The following is a 23817-nucleotide window of genomic DNA, read 5'->3' on the forward strand; positions in this document are numbered from 1 at the left end:
GAATCCTTTTAGATTATGTGTTATCGATGAGTGAGATACATTACAATATTCGTCATAAGGTATAGGTTGTACGTTGTACATTTGATAAAAAAAATAAAAACGGTTCATTTTACATAAATGAATCAGAAATATTAGAACAAAATGTTTAAAAAATATATATTTGTTTTTATTTATTTTTCTTTTCTTTTTTTCTTACAGTTGTTGTTCTTTCTTTCGTTCTGTCTTTCTTTTGGTCATGATCAAAGCTGCAGAAAACTTCCATATACATAAAAGCAAATGTGACTAAACCATGCTTTTATAACTTTTTATTAAAATAAATAAAACAATATAGCAACTTAATTATAGATCCTAGTTGTTTCTATGAACCTGCCCGCCGCCAGAGCGCGCTGCGCGTGACACAATCTCTCTCTCGCTGACGTCTCGTGCCTGACAGTCGTGTGGTCGCATGGTGCTGATGTGAGAAACTCCGATTTTACGCTGTTTGCACGAGCTGTACAGAGCCACGCCGGGTGGATATGATTTTCGCCGACGACGTGGGAGACGTTTAACCTTCACGTCCAGCAGAGCCTCGGTGCATTCATATTCTAAAACATGGGCGAATGTTTGTGGAGATAGCGGAATCGCTGTGCTTCAAGCGGGAATGAGTTTGTAGAGGGAGGAGCGCTTCGCTCGGTTCTCCGTGCAGTGAGATGATGATGGTGGTGGTGGTGGCAGAGGGATCTGGAGGATGCGGCAGGAGCGAATTTCACCGTTTTCTGAAAGGTTAATGGCAACTGGTGGATGTTAAAGCGAAGGGCAGGAGGTTCAATAAGCTGAAATCGGAATATGCGTTTGGCGAACGCCGTGATAAGCGTCCAGCGAAATGAATTGAGTTACAAGTCAAACTAGGTGGAAAATGTCAGAGCGAAAAAGACCGACAGTCATGGACCAGAGAGGTCAAGGTGTGTGATGAATCTATAGACAGGGATGCAATTAGAGAAATTAGAGGATGCATTTTAAAATACATGGACATTTTTAATGTGCATTTAAATGGCACTACATATTATTAGTGCACCTCAAGCCTGAATAAAAAAAAAAAAAAATCAAATCAATTTTTAATTTGACTTAGACTTCATAGAACACCTAGCAATATGATGTGTGAAGTGATGCCAACCATAAATGAGGGGGACTCGGTGAGTTCCCAGAGAGGCTCTCAGAACGGCACGGATGCCGAGTCTAATTTTGAACAGCTGATGGTGAATATGTTGGATGAGAGAGATAAATTGCTGGAGTCTTTACGGGAGACACAGGAGACCCTCATCCAGTCCCAGACCAAACTCCAGGATGTGCTTCACGAGAGAGATGTGCTTCAGAGACAGCTCAACTCCGCGCTTCCCCAGGTAAACTCACACACCTGACACAGGTACACAGAAAATTAAGTATGACTTACGATAGCTTCCAATTATAGAACTTAAAAAGGTGCAAGAAGCTAATTTTAATGTCCCTTTTAATAAGTTTAATAGTAGATTAAAGTTCCCAAGGTGACAATAACTATTGACTGTGTATATATATAGTTACCATGAATGTATTTGTTTTTCAGCCCATTTGTTTGTTCAAAGGCCACTGCTGAAAACCTTGGTATTAAGTGTGCAACAGTACATATCTGCTTAATAACATTACATATCGGCCTTGGTCCTGTAAATATTTTCCACATGGTATTTAAAAAAACTAGCTGTGAGGTAAATCACATCATTACAAACTTTAATTTGAAACAAAAACGCATTTTAAAATTGTAAAAAAGGACAAAGTTACCTAACAGCTTTAATAAGGGGAAATTAAAAATTAAGCATTGTGAATGCTTTAATTAACTAAAAAGCAATAGGCCTACATTTAAAGGATTTGAGATATACATACAGGAAAAACCCTGCATTACATGTAAATTAGAAATAACGTGAATTTGTGCATTTGAAAGTCTTCCAACATGGTTGAATAACCTACTGAGTGATAATTAAAATAAAAATCAACATGTTCATCAGTAGTTGATGTAATGTTGAAATACTTCTTAAAATGAAAACGATTTTTGTAAATCCAGCGCTCAATGCTGTGGGGCTCAGTTATCTGTGTAATTACAGACTAGTGCCTGGTCTTTGTGTGAATGTCCACAATGTGTATAAGCAGTAGGCTATTTTAGAAAGGTACATTAAAAAAATGAAAAAGAGGAACTGGGGAGAATCACTAAATTATGAATAATTAATAGCTATTGTGTGAATAATGTGTAATTATGTAATCAATAAAAAAATAACTTTAGTCTGATTACGAGTACAATGTAATTTAATCTAATTACAAGTGCTTAATGTTTGAAATCTGATTACGTGTTCCAGATTACATGTAGTTATTTACCCAGCTCTGTATATATATAATACTTCTCATTCAAAGAGTTTTCTTTATTTTCATGACTATGAAAATTGTAGATTCAGATTGTAGACTCAAGACACCCTCAGTTATGGGGGATGCATTGTGGTACAGCTGTTGCCAGGTAAACTATTGTTTTCACAAAGGTGCATCATTTACTGGAATTTCCAGTGTGTCAGAAACGTCAGCAGTGGTGAATGGTGATTGTGCTTGTATCCCAGTCAAATAATGGCAACAAGGTTACAATTTAAAGAAAAGCTTTACATTTTTGCAAAATGCATCAAAATTATTTACTTTTTTCCTTGTGAGGTGTATGCACTGCATGCACTCTTAGTGGTCCGTTGAGCTTCGGTTCAAATAATAAAGGACTGACCATAGATGGTTTGCACTATTGTCTCTTCTATATCATGTTGTTCTTTTTGGTCATTCGCCAAGTGCCAAGGACACAAGTGATATTTATCGATTCATCCTTCCCCCTGTCTCCCAACCTCCAATTTTATCTTCCACAAGATGAAAAAAGATGCAAGATGCAAGCTTATTATCAGTTTTCTGTATGTCATCCAGCTCATCCAGACAGTTAATAGTCGGGGTAATATGAATCTTCAGGAACTCTCTGCCCGTGGGAGAATTTTAAGACTGTTACTTGCAAACTAGTTTAAAAGGCGGTGACTGAACCCTGTAAACTGAAACCAGGACTAGCTTTTGTGGTTGAGAGATGTCGCACTGTTCTGTCTCTAGAGGAAAATTGGACTTCCTCTCATGCTTCTTGCATGTCTTGGACTGTTCAAAGCAAAATGCCTCCTTTCATTTGATGCATGTGAGACTGTTGCTAAGAGGCCAATTAATGTAGTTTACAGACAACGTTTACATTAAAAACTCCTGACTTATCCTCAAATGACACAGAACCTCTGACTGTTAGCACTTTCTTGACATGGCAAGTTCTAATCTTGTGTTGATTGAATTTCTGGGTGAAACCGAGTCATCTTTATAAGGTACTGAGCTGATGCATGCAAAGAATGCTTTTGAGGATGAAAAGCTAGAGAAGTTAATGATATCAATTCTTTGGATTTTAGTTTGAGGCACTTGGTAAATAATCTATATCTCCCGATCTGTTTTGCGTTATTAATGGTATCTGACTTACACTACTGTTCAAAATTTAGCTTAAATATTTTTTATTATTATTATTATTTTAAATAATTAATTAATGTATGCAATAATATTTCACAATACTGTACTGTATTTTTTCTTAAATAAATGCAGCCTTGGAGAGTATGTAAAAAAAACTGTTTTACAACAAATAAAAACTGACCTCGTTTGAAGAGTAAAGTGTATATTTATATCTGTAGTTATTATTTTTGTACAGATAGAAATTCTTATCACAAAGTCTCACATTGTATTGTATTGTTTTATCTTATTTTACCAGTCTATTACTGTGTATCTTAATTCAGTTCTTGACTGTAGAATCAGGTCACATAGAAAATGACACAAATCACAAAATATCAGTTCTGTCAGTTCAGTTCAGTCTCTTTATGATTCAATGAATAACTTCCTATTTGCATTGTGTTCATAGACCATAGAGTCATTTAGAGCACACCACCTTTCTTTTTGTCCATAGTGTATATGAAGCTAATTATACCTTGCCGTGGATGATCGCTTCTGTTTTGGTGGTCTGTAATTGCTGTCAGGCAGCTAATACGGGTAGGTTTGCAAACACAAAGCTGTGCTTTTAATCCTGTAGTCAAGTGAAGCCCTGGAAATTCATCTAAACTGTGTTATCGATTTTGAGTTTATTGTTAATGTGGGGCAGGATCACAGTATTGATGATGGTGATGATACATTAACAGACTTGATTCTGCAGGGTCATCTTAAAGACAACTGGTGAGTCCTGTGCACTCGTGGGGTTTACCACAGTGCCGAGTTAGCATCCTCCTTCTCATTCTTGAGTTATAGTCTCTCAGAGATGTTGGCTTCTCAGCAGTGCTGTCAGTCAAATGTGTTTGCCCATTCAGGGAGAACTGGAGTGCAGATGAGGGCTGGTGAACTGTCCTAATGCCATGCACTGAGCGGGGATAAATGCCAGACTGTCTCTCTCTTCTGCTGTAGGGAGGAGCTGTGTGATGGTCAGAGGCACTGGCATGTGGAGATGGTTCTTGAGTTGAGCAGTTAAATCTTGAGTCATCTGCTCGCTTCTGTAGAATGGAGGTCAAGTGTGGGATTGTTTTATTTGGCCACCACACCAAGCTGTTGTTCTAAGAAGTCCTTGAATAAAGCTGTACTAAATAGCAAAAGGGATCCGTTTGATCACCGTAGCTCTGTGTGTGATCTGTGGCGGGGTGGATTCTGCAGCAGTGTATGTCTGAAACACAAGAATACTCTGTCAAGTCTTGCCCGGGAGACTTGAGACAGCTATTCTGCTTCTTTGTGCTTGGGTATCTGATGAACACTGCCTTTTGATGTCCTTTTCCCTGTTTGAAATAGATTAAAATCAAATTCCTTTGAAAATTGTCAACCAGCAGTGCGATTTTTGATGAAATTTGATGTTTAATGGCTTCTAAGAGTGACTGTAAATACAATAAAATGTAGTTTAAATAATAAATTTTTGTATGCCATTCAAAGTTTTGGGGTCATTAATTAATTTCTTTGGGGGGAAAAGTAAAGACTCTTACATTGCTGTTAATGGCTGCTGAAAATTAAGATTTGCCATCACATTCATATGTTTCAAGAGATATGGAAAACATATATATATATATATATTTTTATGAGATTACTGTCATTAACATATTTTTGATGAATACATAAGATAAATATTTTAAGTACATTCAGAAATCTGATCCCAAATGAGTCTTTAGCAAACTTAATAGCCAAATAAATTATATTGTCACTGAAATTTCAGCAGATCATGGTTTTTCGATATTCCCTAGCCTAGCCTTAGTTTTCCATTTTTTAGTTCTCAACATTTTTTTTTATATCTTGAGTTCTCAGAAAAAAATGGTCACTGGGTGGTACCTTTTCAGTAGGTAGAATTTTATGTTATTTACCGCAAAGGGTATATATATATTATTAACTAAAGCGTACATATTAATACTTAAATTATATATATTGAAAGGGTACCGCTCCAATGAAGATTTTTTTACCTATTTTATACGAGTATACAATATCTTAATCCTTACAGCATTAATGTTTTTGATAATAGACCCCAGAACATCTGCCTAATGAACCCCTGGAATAACATGAGCTGTTCTTCACTCAGCATTCCCCAGCTCTCAGTGATAGATGAGCCTGATCAATAGATGCTATTTTCTCATCACTGCCTCATTAGAGGATGTCTCAGTTTTGCAAAGTCTCTGAAAATTTACACTTTACTCTCAGAGAACAGTGCAGTCCAGATGACGGTTTAATTTTAGGCAGCTGGGCCAATATTATAGAGACAACATGATACAGAAAATGCCATTGCTGTTTCTCTCTGCCGGGATAATTATGTTTGATCAAATCAACAAATTCAGTTTACATTTGTTTATAATACGAGAAGGAAACAGTACTAAAGTATCCTCACACTATTGCAGACTGGTACCATGCCAGCACAGGTGTGAAAACAGGATCACATGGCTTTTGGCAGCTGCCGTAATCTCCAGCATGACACCTCCAGCGTGACCCTCCCCCAGCAGCTGCGGGCGATTTGTCGATTTGACCTCACACATCCCACTATTTATTTGTTTGGACAATGCAACACTCTTTATTTTCATTGATTTATCTTTATTTACGGTTTATATTTCGGTGCATGCTCTGTCAAGCATCCATAAATCCATTTCTTATGTATTCTTGTGTTTTTCAGGAAATTGTTTGGTTTTTTATTAATGCGGACCACCTTGACATCAAAGTATGTTAGGCATTTAGCACTTGAGATCTTTTAGGTCAGCTGGCTCGTGGTTTCTGTTGCAGCTGATTGAAATTTAGATCTGCCCTTTCACATCATTTTTCTTCTGCTGCGAAATCACACAGATGTTTTATTTTTTATTTGTATTTAATATTTGTGCATGTAATTAAACTAAAATGGAGCACCCTGAAGCATGTGGCCGGCTTATGTCTGAAGTCATTTGTGCGCTCGAGCTTGCAGCGCACAGCCGACCGTACAGAAGTGATGGAGAAAAGGACAATATTCTCACTTGATCTCTAACAACATTTTCCTATTTTAGTATTTTTCCCCAGACGGCTTTACAAGTACAATTAAGTTAGAAAAACCTTGCTCCTGTTTTCCTAGACAAAATAACTTGTGTTAAGCTGCACTTTTAGCAAACAGTTCTTATAAAAAAAAATATAAATAAAAAATAACACCTTTTGTGCAGTGGAAAGGTTCCAAGGAGGTTAAAGAAATAGTTTACCCAAAAATGAAATCTTGGCTGAAAACTAAGGTAATTCCAAGTAACAAAAATGTTTGTTTCGTTTGTAAAAAAATTTACATCACTTGCTCACTGATGGATCTTCTGCAGTGAATGGGTGCCATCATCATGAGAATTCAAAAAGCTGATAAAAACATAACAATAATCCACAATGACTCCAGTCCATCAATTTACATCTTGTGAATTGAAAAGCTGTGTGTTTTTGTGAAACACATTTATAATAAAGATGTTTTTAACTTTAAATCATCGCTTTCAGTCCAAGAAACCCCTGTTGTCCTCTCACATCAAAATCCAACAACATATTTGTTTAGAACTGTTTTGGACTGTTTTTTCTTGTTAACAGTACTTCATCCTCACATATGTTTCTCCTGATTCAGACAAGACGACTTTTTCACTGGATAAAGCAATCTTATGGATGGAGGATTCGTTTGAAGTTAAACATTTCTTGATTGATTTGTTTCTTATAAACATTCAGCCTTTCGCTTCCTAAGATGTTATTTGATTGACTGGATTTGTGTGGATTATTGTAATGTTTTTATCAGATGTTTTGATTGTGATGGCACCCATTCACTGAGGATCCATTGGTGAGCAAGTGATGTACTGCAAAATTTATCCTTATCTGTAGAAGAAACAAACTCATGCACATCTTGAATGACCTAAGGATGACTACATTTTCAGCAAAATTTTATTTGTGGGTGAACTATTATTTTAAATTAAACTATTATTTTAATGGAACCATAAATGCCAAGGACATTTACTTTTATGATGTTATTTGTTGACTATACCTGCATCAAATGCAATAATGATTGTTTCAGGCAGGTTTCCCAAAGGAAATATTAGAAGGAAAGGGCTGTTATTAATCCAAGATGGCTTTTCTTTATGTTTGTGTTTTAAAGCCATTTTGCTATCTATAGCTTTATGTTAACATCAGCTTTGAGAGGAGACAAGGGCCCTTGATAAATAAGAGAGGCAAAATTGATTCGCAATTTCATTCGACATTTTCCTTCAAGAATCTTACAGTCTAAGGGTCACTTGTGGGATTCTGAGATCTAGGGTTGTAGAACCAACCATATAAAAATCAAGAAGAGACTCACGGTGGACTGAGTTTATGATTGTCATGCCAATGTTTTGTCATGTACGGACCCTTAAATAATTCTAAGTGGAATTGGTCTGTAATCTTTGGTGTGTTCTCCTCCAGGCGTGATATGAGCGTAATGCCGCTCAGATGCTGTGGTAGAGGATTAGGAAGGGAGCTTTGGTGACTTGACTAAAAGTGAAAGAGTGTAGCAAAGTCACAGAGCAAGCGGGAGAGTTTTTGAGTATCTTAAGGGATTAGTCTTAGGGCAGTTACTGTGTGCGGGTCTGTGAGATGTTTGGAGACAAGGTGTGAATTACAGAGTTTGGGAAAGAGTGCAGTTTGACAGCTTTTTGTAGATCATGCTAAAATGTTGACTTGCGTCACATGTTAAAATGAAAGCGTTTTTGTATTTTACAGAGAATTATACTGTATAGGCGAGCAGAGAGGAGAATGCAAGGAGTGTAGACTCGCATGACTTGTTCTATTTTTATGTTTTGAGATGCTGTGACTTTTTTGTGTCTGTGACTCATTTTATGCCAGTTTTTATATAGTTAGGAAATAAACTGGCTAAATAGCTGCCTATTTTGGCATTGTGACAAAGTAAAGTTATCAAAAATATGGGATTTATAGGGAAAAATCAAAGTTCGCTGGCTCCTTTTTTTGCAAGGGGGTGGATAATCCATGAAACAGTTGACAAGAAAGGTTTTTATCAGAATATAGGCTATTTATTTTTAAGGCCTGTCAAATCTTTAAGGTCCTAATGAATTAAGAAATGCAGAATATGAATGATAGTTCTTAGAATAAACATTTAGGGAAAAAAGGCTGTTGATTTAAAAATAATTACAGTCTAAAACTGCTGAAGTATGGAAACAGGAGATGTTTGCTCACTGAGATGGTGATTTTTAAGCATATAATAGCATATGTGCTCTTGGTTAAAAGAAAAAAAAGACATGAGTATTTTCAGTATTGATGATAAGATTTTTTTTAGCACCAAATTAGCATATTCAACCAATTTCCATGCTAGGTGACCAAATAATGTCTATAAATTGTTACATTTAGTTTGCCAGTGTTGAATTAGAGGCAGAGTACAAGTTTCATGCAGATATTTCACTCGCCTTCACTCATTTTGAACAGTGCATGCATGAGAGTTTTAAAGCACAATATTCCAACTTTGTTCAATGGATGAGCAGCATATTTGATTTGATTTGGTGGAATCATTCAGAATATATATATATATATATATATATATATATATATATACAGTACAGACCAAAAGTTTGGAAACGTTTCTATTTTTTATGTTTTTGAAAGAAGTTTCTTCTGCTCATCAAGCCTGCATTTATTTGATCAAAAATACAGAAAAAAACAGTAATATTGTGAAATATTATTACAACTTAAAATGATAGTTTTCTATTTGAATATACTTAAAAAAAATGTATTCCTGTGATGCAAAGCTGAATTTTCAGCATCATTACTCCAGCCTTCAGTGTCACATGTAACACCCAGTCTATCACATGATCATTTAGAAATCATTCTAATATTCTGATTTATTATGAGTGTTGGAAACAGTTGTGCTGTCTAATATATTTGATGAATAAAAGGTTAAAAAGAACTGCATTTATTAAAAAAAAAAGAATTCTAATAATAATTATTCTAATAAAATATTTTCTTTACTATCACTTTTTATCAATTTAACACATCCTTGCTGAATAAAAGTATTGATTTTATTTAAAAAGAAGAAAGAAAAAAAATGACTGACCCCAAATTACTGACCAGTAGTGTATATTGTTATTACAAAATATTTATATTTTAAAAACATAGCTTCTTTTTTTTTTTTTTTTTTTATTCATAAAAATATCCTAAAAAAGTATCACATGTTCTGAAAAAATATTAAGCAGCAGAACTGTTTCCAACTTTGATAATGAATCATCATATTAGAATGATTTCTAAAGGATCATGTGACAATGATCCTAAAAATTCAGCTTTGCATCACAGAAATAAATGATAATTTAAAGTATAATACATTTAAAAACAGTTATTTTAAATTGTAATAATATATCACAATATTAAAATTTTTTCTGTATTTTTGATCAAATAAATGCAGGCTTGATGAGCAGAATAAACTTCTTTCAAAAACATAAAAAATAGTAATGTTTCCAAACTTTTGGTCTGTACTGTATATATATATATATATATATATATATATATATATATATATATATATATATATATATTAGTGGTGGGCATAGATTAATTTTTTTAATCTAGATTAATCTCAATGTAATCTTGGAATTAATCTAGATTAATCAAAATTAAAATGGCTCATTTGAATTCTACCGTAGGCATTCAGAATGTGTGCTACCCAAATAAAATAATGACTAAAAGTAACGTTAAGTCTTTGAGAATGGGTTTCTCAAGACAGGTGGTGCATTAGACCAGGGGCTCATCTCCTGTTTCCAAAATGCATCACAAACTGCTTGAGAAAGCTGTAAACGAATTCCACATTGCACAATGTGCAAACAACCTTAAAAAATTCCCTGAAGCAAACCCGGCGGCTTCGGCTGCATCCATGTTAGCACGTCATGTTTGATGTGGTAATTTCACAGTAGGCATAGACACAGGTTTAAAGACTCGTTCTCGCCCCCTACAGATTTGGCTAGGTATACATCCGCGCTAAAATATCAAGGTGAAAGTCATCATAGCTTGCTTAATATAGACCCAGCTCCCAACACAACTTTGAGAATAGATTAACGGCGTTATTTTTTTTATCACCCGATAAGAGTCTCCCGTTAACGCAGCACGTTAACGCCGATAACAGCCCACCACTAATATATATATATATATATCAAGTAGTCGGGAGAGTAAACAAAAAAAATGTACAAGCCAATGGTGATTATTTGCCAAGGTGTGCATAGAAGGGATGATATTAGTATGATTTCTGAAGGTTCATGTGACAGTGAAGACTGGAGTAATGATGCTGAAAAATCAACTTTGCCATCACAGGAGTAAATTAAATTTTAAAATATATTGTTTGATCATGTAGGAAAGTAACAGCATAAAAGCACATCCTCAACAAACTACATGGTATGAGATACATAATCAATACCAATAAAGTTAGATGATTTGTCATAGGAATTCTTTAGGAATATACTAAACAAATATGCAATTGAAAAACAATTAAGAATAAATAAAAAGACAAAAACAAATACAAACGATACAACAAAGATGCAAGTGATATAAACGGCTTTTATTTTATTCTATTTAATTTAATTTAATTTAATTTTTTATTTTTTTGTAACAACTTATCTTACCCCAATTTGGGGTATCATTCATGTCTATAGCACAAACAGCTAGTAAGTCGCCAAAGTTTAACAGCAAAGTTGAGTTAGTCGCCAAAGTTTAACAGTAAAGATGAAGGTGTTTCTTTGTTTTCTGTGCTGCTCAGCCACAATTGAAGCTCACTGCCAGCCACACTCACGGCTGGTGTCTTGTGATGTCCCCGCTGTGCCATGCACAACCCTGACTAGAGTTCATTCCTTTGTGCGATCACGTAAAGACTCTTGAACACTAATGAAATATTGCTATGAGTGCTTTCATGCAGCTTGATGCCATCTCGTAGCCTCTGTAGGTTTGCCAAACCATCTGCCACCAAAGGCTCTCAGCGCACCGAGATGCCAATTTGTCCCTTCTTGCCATCAGATGGGGTGACATGGAAACTGTCACATCTTAATGAAGTGCAATCATTCATGTTTTTTTTTTTTTTCTTTGCATAACTTTTTAGGATCCCAATTTGGCCTATTTAGTCTAAGCAAACATTATTTTTGTGTGTATTAACAGACAGATTATTCCAAGCATAAATGAATGTAGAGATATGATGACTAATGCTTCAATAAAACTCCAGCGCTGAACATTCACAGTCCTGGTACAATAAGGATCCATTCACGAAGCACCTAGATAGCTAGTAAAACAGATTTTCTTCTGAAAAGGACAACATGCTCTGTCATTGTTGGCCGCTCTGCCTGGTAAACCTGCAGTGTATAATCTGTCAGTACAGATGTCCAGAATAGTACAGAAGCACATAATATGTCAGGTATGTTGATCTGTGTGCACTACATTAACTTCAGCTGTCTGTCACTCAGGCCAAGAACAAGAAAGCATTTCCCCTTGAGGGCTTAACTGTCAGTGTGACTGCGGTTTTTCAGAAAACAGCCCATTCTAAACCTTCTGCAATGCTCCCGCAACATCAATGGAGTGTCAAACCCTTCTGAGGCCCAGCGCTCTTTAAAAAGTCATAGTGGTAGCATTAGCACATGGTGAGGAGGCTGTATGTGGGTATTTAAGGATAAGATGTAAAATTTATGCTTAGTTGATTTAGCTTTAGCGTTTCTAAGAGATGGATGCATAAATCAGATGAGGATATTGAGGAAAAGTACACTGAAGAGGCTTATGAATGTTTCACAGAGATTTTTTCTCCTGTGCTTCTACTTATACTTCACTGTTTGCTAGGAAAGATTCAGTTTTTTTTACAGCTAGTTTTTTTTTTTTTAATCTTATCATACCTTATCTCACCTTGTTTCAATTTCTCATTTTTACTTATATCTTCTCTTTATTTCTATTGTCTCTTTTGTTTTTCTGTCTTTTATTTCTCAAATTTTTCCTCCTTTATGATATGTGAGTGACGTGACATACAGCCAAGTATGGTGACCCATATTCAGAATTCGTGCTCTGCATTTAATTTAATTTAATTTAATAAGATAATTCTAAAATAAGAATGGCTTTGTTCAGATGTAAGGACCTGTGAGTTAATGTTGTGGAAATAGATATGATCTACTTCACCCTTTCATCTTTCTAACTTTATTTTCTTCCAAACTTTCACGTATCATCTATACATCATAATTTTCCTGAAATACATCTTTCAAACCCTTGATTCTTTAATGTCTCTGCAGAGAGACACATCTTCCTTAAGCTCCATATTGTCTATTTATTATAAATAATGTCCGATGATTGCTCAGGTTATTTACCCCCACATGTCACAAATCTTTGAGCTAGGCCTCTGGAGAAAAATACTTTTAAAAGAATGCACTGTACCTTTTTGATGATATTTGCTATCATGTTGCGCTCACATTTCAAGGCCAGCTAAAGGTATATATTGACGTCCTAATAATAGTACCTCCCTCAATAAGTTATCAATACCTTTTGTGGTCTACAGTGTACGGCTGTGTTTCACCATCAAAGTCACAATACGATATGTATCGCAATACAGAGGTCACGATACGACAGGTATCACGATACGGGACTGGACTAAATTTTACCTCAGCAGAATTTAGTAAAACAGCTGTTAATTAAACACTGCATAGCTTACTATAGGGCCATTTCTAACTATTGGCAGAGCAGGCAGTTGACCTCTGCATTATGAAGGGCCTCCATAACTGTACCACGGTACAATATACAGTATATCGATGTATCGAACACAGCACTACTACAGTGTCTTTCAGACACCAGGCAATCTATGAATTTTCTTTTAGACAATTAAGACTAGAGCACAGTAGTAGCTCAGTAATGCACTATTGTGTATTTGTTGTGTGCTGTAATCAAAACACCCAATACAAAGGCATAATTTATCTTTGTTTGTCCGCTGCTGCATGAGCACATAGTAAAACTATTTCAGTGTTTGACAGCACTGTGATTAATCACTCAATGTAGTCATTGAGGCAGTCAATTTAGAGTCCAGTTACAGAAATATCATTGGCCATTACACCCGCCCCCACGGATAAACCGAACATGGATGCGATAGCCTCATTTCATTGAGGAGCCAATGAAAGCATCTCCGTTTCTTACTGGACTGAAACAAGGTGACAAGGAAGATTTCATACACAAGATGGACTACTTGAACTCGCTTTGGATCCTTTTAGGGGAATGAGCGTGACTCATAGTGGCATCTATTTTAAAACCGGATCAGTGAAGAGTGGGTCAAAGGCAGGAGGGGGGTAGTGGGGAAAGATGTGTCAGTGGGTAAGTGCCCCTAAATTTAGCAAACTGTGCACAATTGTGTACATTGTTTTCATGTTAGTGCATGTTTTTGCAAGTTAAGTTTTACATGACAAGTTAAATTAGTTTTATATCATATTTATAGCAAATGGATACTGATTTCAAAAATAATGTAAACGTTGGTGAACAGCCAGTGTATAAAACCATTCAACTTATTCAGCTTAAGGTTGGTCATGAATTATTAAATGAAGCATTTTTCCCAAAATGCTAGCTTGTGTTTCAGATTGTACTGGGTAAGCTGTGCCAGTTGCTCTTTGCCGTATCGTAAATAGAAATCTGTCTAAAAATGCTAAAGAAAATGAATGGAAAATAAGCATTTGGAATATGGTTGTGTTTATTTATTTAGAAAAGTCATGTTTTTATGGTCCTATGTTATAGATACTCTCTTCTAATTTCAGTTGATTGCACACATCCTGAAATATTACTTGGATTATTACTTTATCCTCTGTCTCATCTCCGTCTCATTTCTCTTTGCTTAGAGGACAACTTAAATACAACTTGGGACACTAAGGAGTTGCACAAACATTTTTGTTCATATTATGAACAAATTAGCATATATTAACATTCTTTTGTTTTTTTACCAAGTGAATTTATCCTAGTGAATCCAAATTTAATCTAATTGGATTTTGCATAAATTCATCTTGAACACCTTATTCAGTTTTATTTTCAAATAATTTAATTTGGTTCTTGCTATTAGTATAGCTAAAGAAGCTGGTATGGCGTTAAAAAGAAAAGAAAAAGAAAACAGCTTGGGTGGCACAGTTTACTCCTCTCTCTACCCTAATACTTGAGCAGACACATCACTTGATAAGTTTCCTTTCTAGATAACATCTGTGTTATTTACTTACATGTTAACCGTCCCTCTCTACGACAGGCTTGAGTTTGTGAGTTAGTATTATCTCCCACCAGCCTGTCCATTCACAGAGCTGGTTTATTGTGGCATGTCATGGAAGACACAACAATTATAGGCAGCCACAGCTGAATATTCAATTAGACACTGTCTATTTCCTTCATGACTTTCACGGGGATAATAATACAATTTAATTACATTAAAATTAGCTCTCTTTTTTGGCTGTCATAAACATTGTTTCGCTCACGCATGCACTTGGAAACACATTCACTAAATGATGTTCGAGTATTTAAAAGCATTTCCAAATCCTTGACTAATACGCATAGTCCTGGCATATCCTTGAAAACAACCCCCGAGACATCAAGACATGCACGTTGCCAAGAAGGTGCCAAGCTTGACTCAAAAATCAATGGAGAGGAAAATATCCAAAGAGGTTCAAGTAAATTTCGCTTCTGTCATGATAAATAGGTCATCCACTGAGCCGGACATAAATTTTTGCATGCCCCAAAGGTATAGTAAGAAATAAAGAAAATATGAGCAGTCAGACAAGCTCTGTTAAAGGAACCAGTCAGTTTATGTAGCATAGCAATCATGTGGACAATTACATGGTGACATAGGAAGCGTGGAGTGTAGCTTAAGTGGCTTGATTATAATTGTTGAATAATTTGATTCTGTAAAGTCGGGCTAAAGAAATCAATTTAGGCAGGCAAGACTTTTAATGAGGTCCTAACTGGGTTAATGATTCCCGTTGGGAGAGAAGAGGTAGAGGAGATGTTACCACTTCTGAAAAACTTTGAAAGCGGTTTTACATAACTTTATTTATGGGTTAAAGTAGGCCTGCACAATTAATTAAATGTGATTTGTCATATGCATCTTGTAGGTAAAGCTGGTTCTTTAATCAGTTGTAAATCTCCAGCACGCGCTTTCAGATGGAGTAGCATTTAATACACAGAGCAGTAGTTCACTAACAAGCTACGCAAAAATTGCATTCATAATTGCAGACAATATGAAATAGAAGAAATCGTTCTGCGATTATGAAAGCTGTTTGTGTAGCTTGTCAGTGAACTACGGCTCTGTGTAGTAAATGCTGCTACATCTGAAAGCACATGCAAATACCACATTTAATAACATGTTTTTATTATAAACTCGTTTCATAATGTCAGGCGAGTGTTTGAAGTAAATCCTGTGCGATGATGTGGCTTCTTACACCGAATAAGGCACGCAACATATTTTATAGTATTCTTAGCTGTGATAAATGTTATGTTGATTAGCATTGCATTATTATATAATTTATTATAATAAAAATTAGAATAAGACAAACTCAGATAAACCATATATTGTCATAGTCGTGTGTTTATTAGTCACGTTGAATCAATGAAAGCAGTTAAATCTTCTGTTTGTAGCAACCGATATAGGGATTTCCTGGTCCAAAATGCCACAAATGTTTATAAGGACATCTGTGTCTTTCAAAAAACATGGCCGCCATTGGCCAATGAATTTTGAGCACTTATTAAATGAGATTAATGGATCAGAAACTCAGTGGTCCTGTTTGACCAGCCACCAGTGTCGCACCGCCGTCCGCCGCATGCGTGATGCTTCATCAAAAAAAAAAAGCATGGAGGCTACAGCAGCATGTAGCAAGGAGGCGTATGATCATTTAAAAGAATTTTATGATGTTTATGACAAGGTCGGTGAGGATGGGAGAAATCTCACTTTTCTGTGCAAACTTTGCCCCAAACTTTGCTCCGTTGTCATCTCCCAGCTTTCATAAACTTAATTAAGGGGTTGCAGCCATCCAAAAAGGTGTCACGAAATCTGACGCATAGCTTCAGTGTTAAAACTGATAAAATAATTGCTGTCTGTGGTTCTATATGGGCTGTGGCAATAATTTTGAAAAATAATAGCTCGCAGCAACATATGGAAAAAAAGAACTATGAACTAGTTCATTTTTGGAACTGTGAACTTAGTTCAAAATGTTGAAGTTTGAACTATAAACTGAACTAGTTCATTTTAAAATTTGTGAACTGAACTTTGAACTAGTTCATGCAGAAAGTGTCCCAACACTGTACGGGGCCATAATGTAACATAGGAGGTAATGGAGCCCTTTATACATTGTCATGTATCTTTAGAAATAAATAATGGACAAATGGAGTCTTTAAACGCCTCAGATGTAAAGTTATTCGCTTTCAAAGTGACGCCAAAATGAATGGGAGTCAATGGGATGCTAACGCAAGTGAAGTTCTGCTACAAGATGGCGGCACGCGGCCGACTTCAACTTCCGGTCGACTTCCTTCCCGCCTGGGTATCACTCACCAAGTGTTTAAGGACAAAGTCCTTTTTTAAGCAAGTCAGTCCACCCAGTGGCCTTGGTAACACACTTAAGCTGCTATTTCCATTCATAGAAACAGTACAGCTCCTATATATGCTACTTGAATAGGCTGAAATCTATTTAAATGTTAAAACACTTTCCCAAACTTGAGTTTCAATATTTGAGTTTAATATGATTTGTCAGATTACAAAGCACCAATAAAATGCATTTCATTTTACATTTTTATTTCTATGTGCACAGGCAAGTCCATTTCTATAGATGTTTTTTAGTTTTCAGTTTCTATTTTTTGTTATATTTATTTGTTCAGAAGTAAGATTTTATTTGAAGAAATTAAAACATTCATCCAGCTATAATGAATTAAACTGATGAAGCATTACTGTGAAGACATTTATAATGTTACAAATAAATAAATATTAAAAATAAATGCCAATACATGTTTTTTTTGTTACTGTCTATTCATCAACGGATCTGGAAATAGAATGTTTTTTTGTTTTTTTTGATAATAATATGAAATGTATCTTGAGAACCAAATTTATTTATTAGAGTGATTTCTGAAATGTCGGGTGACACTGAAGACCAGAATAATGGCTGCTGAAAATTCAACTTTGCAATCACAGGGATAATTTTTTTACAAATACATTAGCATTGTAGTCACTAAATATTTGCTTAATTGTCTGTAAATTTCATTAGCATTTTTTTTCTAGCTCATACATTAGAGCTTATTGCTGGCTGTGACAAGGTCTAGCCTACATGAACGGAGTGTATGAACTGATAAAATGTATGCCTTAATGTAATGTAACTGACATGCTGTTTAGGTTTGTCATCATTTGTTTTCCCTCAGTCTTTGATTAATGTCTGGAGGCATAGTTCATGTCAAGTAGTTTTACAAGAGTAAAAAGCTCATGAGATTAAACTTATTTGGCTTCAAGACTAGGGGTGCTCCGGTTGATCGTCTACGGATCACTGTTGACTGATAATCACTTTGGAACATTTAATCTGCAGCCTCTATAAAGCTGATCTCATATGATCTCAAGCTGATGCCATGAGAGGTTTGGCATGACATGCACTGTTGCAGTCTCTTTTTTTGGTGCAGGTAAAATAATTATAATGCTGAAGGTACAAGCAATATATATATATATATATAAAATAACTAACAAAGTAATTTTAAAACTTTCTGTGTGAGTGTGAGTGAATTACCACACGCTCTCTCTCTTTACCTCTTAAAATGTGCAATTGGCTTCAGATCACCACATCGCATCTGAACAGAAGCACAGGTAGCTGCACAGTTGACACAGGAATTGTCTCTTGCTCAATCGAAGCAGAGTCGCATTGTCACTGAAGTTTATAATTTGCATTTCTTTTTAAGTGTTGCCAATGTTTAAAACCATTGGGCACTCAGATGCTTTTCAGAGACGGTACTCTCATGCACACTCAAATTGCACACACACACATACCGTCTCACATACAGCTCATAAAATCAGGCGTGCATTGTGTGTAAGCTATTGTGTAGCAAGTGTCCCATTGTAAAAACAAAAATATGCACTTCATGATTAAATATTTAGGTGAGATATTTGTATATTTTTGAAAAATGTAAATAAAAAATCAATGTCTATACAAATCCCTATTGGAGCATCACTATTAATAATTCTACATGATAAAAACATGATTATCGGTGATCATATTGGCAGATACTGCTTCCTGAAAAATCAGAGCACCCTTAGACAAGACCCTGAGAGAATCAAGCATATCAACAAGAAAAGAAGAAATCAACTTAACCAATTAGACTCTTAACCTGTTCCACTAAAGTCCATGAGATAAGCCATGTGATTAATTTGATTAGAGCTGTAATAGGGATGTGTAGCAGCCTTTGCTGTGCTAGCAGGACTCCCTAAATGTGCCCAGCACAGGGCTTGTTAAGCGAGATGGTCTCAGTAAACAGTGAGTCAGGCCAAGTCATGTGTACTGGGAATTCGATTTGCTGCAGTCAAACTCTGTGTTTTTATTTTTTTATTTTTTATTTTTGAGGTGACAGTCACCTTGCATTCAGGTCAAAATTGCACTTGTGTAAAATTAATGCACATGCATTAAATTAATAATAATAAATAATTTAGAATAATAATGAAAAAAAAAATTAAAAATGATCACAGTCATTCCCCCTCCATCGTTTGTTTTGTGTATATATATATACCATGCAACCCCAAGCAGAATGTTACTTATAACATACAAGTATTTACATTAACTTTTATGAGATGTTTATTTTGGGTCTTCTCCTTCAGTATGCTATTTTGGACCTCCAGGCATGCCCTGGAGATCAATACAAACCCATTTATTCACTGTCCAGCTTTGGTGGACCAATATAGATTTCAGTACTTGGCTCCAGTCCTCGATGTGAGAGAGGGAAGACAATACAGCCGTGAAGGAGATTGAAAGGTGGGAAGTGACAAAACGGTTTGCATTTCATAAATAACGGATATTAGGCCTTGAATGTGTACAGTAATCCCCTCATGTGAGCGTTTCCCTGTCCCGCAGCCATGAAAGTCAATGTTGTTTTCCACTGTGTCCCAGTCACCCGAGACGCTGGGCCTCTGTTCTGTATTTCACAACCTCCCCACAACTTCACCTCCTCTTTTTAACTACTGTACCTCTTGAGATGTTTTGCTTTTAATAGAGGCACAAACATGACCGCTCCTGCTCGTAGTGTGATCTCTGTGGGAAACCTTCAAACGCTTCAAACATTCTCTGAAATATAATTACCATAATAATCATTAATATTCTACTTAATAGATAGTTTGCATCTATGAAATAAAGGCCTTGTCCTCTTCTTCTGGGCCTGTATATCTTTAGTCCAGTATCTAAAGTGGAACAAAAAGCTTTCAAATTAATTAAAATAATAATAATAATTTTTTTAAATGCAAACTATGGCACCTCTGCAAATTTCCTAGGGGTCTGTAGGATGAATTCGTTAATTAAATTACAATGTTATTGTTAATATGATTAGTATGGTTGCCACTTTATCCAGAACAAATCTGATACCAATACTTTTATTTTTGGTACCTACCGATACCTGTATTTTCATTGCATTTCTAAAAAAAAAAAAAAAAAAAAAATTGGGTACAGAAAGCAAAAGAATTCAGGAACTTGTTCATTGATTTACTTGCTTGCTTTTGACATATCTATTATTATATATTATTATTTTTTAATAGTTTAATACTATTTATTAATAGTATTAATAGCAGTATATAATTAGTAAAAAAAAAAAAAAAAAAATTATATATATATAGTGTAGTGGTTAAGTAGTGGTCAACCGATATATCGAGAGCGGCAGCACATGAGTGCACACAGTGCTCACACTCTCATTGGTTGTCGTCGTTAACAGTTCTTTCTAATACGGACAGAAGTCTGTCTAATCAACAGATAGAACAGTTAAACAAAGGAATTAATGAATACAGAAAATATTATAACGATTGCTTTTATATTATGCCTATTAGTAATAGAAAGGCAAACATAACACTTTCTCGTTTGCTGTCAGCATTAAGCAAATACGCATTTATATAATTTAAACAAATCTTTGAATGACTAATAAACATTTAATTTCACAAACCTTGCAAACTTAGTCGAACCAGCTGTGAGATCTTGTGAAGTGTGCATTTTTATACAGAATGATCATGTGTTCTCTGTGTGACGGTCAGTCTGTGTGAATTGAATGCTTTAAACTTTAAAAACGTGATTTCAAATTATGCTGCGCTTTATGCATTTGCCCACTGTCATATTCATGTCATTTTCTCTGTGTGCTGTATGTAAAATGAGGGTTACCCTGGCTTTATTTCAAAAATATCATTCCCAGTGCACACAAACTTCCCAGAATACTTAGTGCCCCGTTGATTACAGTGTTTACTTCCTTTTTATTATATTTTTATTAAATATTAATTTATTTGTGAAAAATACCTTGTCATCTAAAGTATAAGTATGTTTATTTTACACATTTATTTTTTAATCCATTGTCAAATTATTTCAAATTTCTTAAATATTAATAATAATTTTCAGCAAGAACACATGCGCACACAGGAGCTCTAATCTTGCTTGTATTTCTTTAGCTCTTTTACCTCATTTTTTCTCTGGCCTTCACTATAGGCCTCTCAGGGTTAATCAACGTTTTCCTTTTTATGTGCACAGGCATTAGGGTGTCCTTTATCTTCAGGGCAGACACACAGGCATCATGTGAGGTCACATCCACATACTCACTTTCTTACACACATACACACAGGGGAATGCTGTTTAATTGTTCCAGACTGAATCCAGATTGGTCACTGGCTTGTAAACTAAAGACAGTGGCAAGGCGCAGAGAGGAACTCAAGCGTTCTTCTAATTAATGACATTCATTTCTGCTCAGATTGCCTGTCTTAATTGGCATTTATAAGACTCACATGGTTTGTGTGTGGTCCTGAAGGCATTACAGTTGAGACTGAAAGAGATCTGTTCCAATCTAAGCATAAGTGTTTGTAATTATATTTACGAGACTGCAAGTGGCGATTCAATGCTGTAAGGTGACTCAAGGTCCAGGTATACATAATTCCTCACATTCTGTGCCTCAGCCTTTTAAATGATATTCTCATGACCAAAAGCACGAGTGAATAAATTTGATGTATGTATGAGAGAAGAGTTTTTTGCCTTAAGACGAGACACTGCAGGTGAATAGGGTAAAAAAAAAAAAAAACTAATAGTTATTACCTTACTTACTATGTTGAGTGATTAAATTGATAATTGCACACATTTTTGGTATTACAAGTTTTCTAAAATGCAAATATGCAAATGAGGTATTATTTAATGAAATATGCGCTAATTTGCATACATTTCTAGTACAAAAATCTGAACACTGGATGAAGTCAATTTCAAAATTCTTGTTTAATTTTTTTTTGACATATTAGAGTCAAAAGTATTTACAGAGGGAAATTTTGTGTATCTCTTTTTGTCACTCCATAATTCAGAAAATACTTTGAACAGCGGAAAACAATGTTTTCACAATTTGCTTATTGGCCAGCGATTCAGTGCATTGTGATTGGCCGATGGGTTTGAGAATGTAGTCTTGCAACTTTAGAGATCTTATCTATGCACAAACAGCTTTTGACACTTTAAAGAGAATGGAAAACTTGAAATTGCATCATATGACCCCTTTAATACTACATGTCATTATATGCAGGATTAAAAAGCAACACTCAGTTTTATATTATATTCTCTGTTACTTTATTCATCAAGAGAAACCAATGTGAAGACCCCTAGGGCATGAATTATGGATACTTTATACACCATGAAGATAATTGTTTTTGTGGTTGGTCTTTTCTCCCTCCATTTTCCTTACAATTTGTTTTTACAATTGAAGTGGTTTGCCACCTGAAAAAAAAAAAGTTACTCTAATTCCTCCATATTGCCCAATTAAATGATTCAATACAGTCAGTTCTCTTGCTCTGTCTCTTCTTCTTCCCTTCCTGCTTTCCCCAGATCTCTGTGACTAATGTTCTTTACCACACAACAGTAATCTCCATTGTCAGTGTAATGTACTCTTGTTGTGTATAACTGATAGTGGGTGTGCATCGGTGTGCCAGACAGGGATGGGCTGTAATTAAAAAGGGGAGTGGGGGGAGGGGGGCATGTGTGGCACCATAGTTCGTTCTGAAATGGCCATGGCTGTCTGGGTCGGTGCTCGCTGGGACTCGATGACAGGGTCATGTCATTCAAGCCACTTCTGGGAAATAACGCAGGAGGTTAGGATGACGGCATTGCTCTTCCATGGCCGTTTCCGGAGGAGGTTTTGGATGGGAATTCAAATGTAGCTTGGGTAAAGAGTCATTAAAATTGGACACAGTTGTTGGTTTTGAAATAGCGAGGTGAAAATATATTCTAATGTTTCCTCTTGAGGAAAGCGTTGTATTGTTTTGATGGAACAGTTGAGCACTGTCATTATGTGCTATTTAAAGCTTGTGGCAAAGAGGGCTCATCTATTTAAGTGTACACCGTATGTAAACATGACCGGTATAGCTTGCTCGTGTTGACTCTGTGTATATTGAAAAGGTATCCTGACCGTTTTACCATTCAGAAGTCATATTCTGTTAACTCATGCCGTGACTCTTTGCTCTCTGCACATTTGTCTCTCTCTTTCCTTGTTTTTTAAAATGGCTAATGTCCAGGGGCCCTGAAAAACCTGTCTCCTTGGAAAAAGCGAGATGTTGTGGCAGCTGAAGTCAACTTTACATCTCCCATCTACCCCAAGAGGTGTAAACAGTCAGCGACTTCCTTTCACAGATGCACATACGAGGAAATAACCTCACCAGATTTTAGGATTGATGGGTTTGTTTCATGTAACATTCTTCGTCCTATTCTCCAGACAGCTGCAAATATTGACCATGACATGTTTATTGACATGTTGACATGTTTGCAGAAAGATGCAATCAGGTAAAGGGGACAGTAAAAAAGAAAAAGAAAATTCTATCATTATTTACTCAGACTTCAAAGTTTCATATTTTACATGAAGCTCTTCCCATAAAACATCTATGGACTGTCATAAAATACCAAAAAGCAGTATATACTGTATGTGTCATCGAAGTAGTCCATGCTACTTGTGTGTGATGTCATGTCTTCTAAAGCCATATGATAGTTTTGTGTGAGGAACAGACCAAAATATTAAGTCATTATTCAATATTGCCTTTTTTTTATCTGTACATGGGTACAA

General features: G+C 35.6%; 1 protein-coding gene across 9 annotated transcripts in view; it reads left to right on the forward strand.

Annotated features, from left to right (window-relative positions):
- The first annotated feature begins 409 nt into the window (after positions 1–409).
- The window catches only part of LOC132119453 (liprin-alpha-2-like), an 86038-nt gene continuing 62630 nt past the window's right edge, over positions 410–23817 (forward strand). For 8 of the 9 annotated variants that reach the window (XM_059529423.1, XM_059529425.1, XM_059529426.1 and 5 more), the window contains exon 1: positions 410–1379. In XM_059529423.1, coding sequence (XP_059385406.1) covers positions 1131–1379 — 249 coding nt within the window. In that variant the 5' untranslated portion in view covers positions 410–1130. The remainder of the gene's footprint in view (positions 1380–23817) is intronic. The other variant, XM_059529424.1, reaches the window with a different exon arrangement.

This window comes from Carassius carassius, chromosome 38, assembly GCF_963082965.1.
Source record: "Carassius carassius chromosome 38, fCarCar2.1, whole genome shotgun sequence".
Lineage (NCBI taxonomy): Eukaryota > Metazoa > Chordata > Actinopteri > Cypriniformes > Cyprinidae > Carassius > Carassius carassius.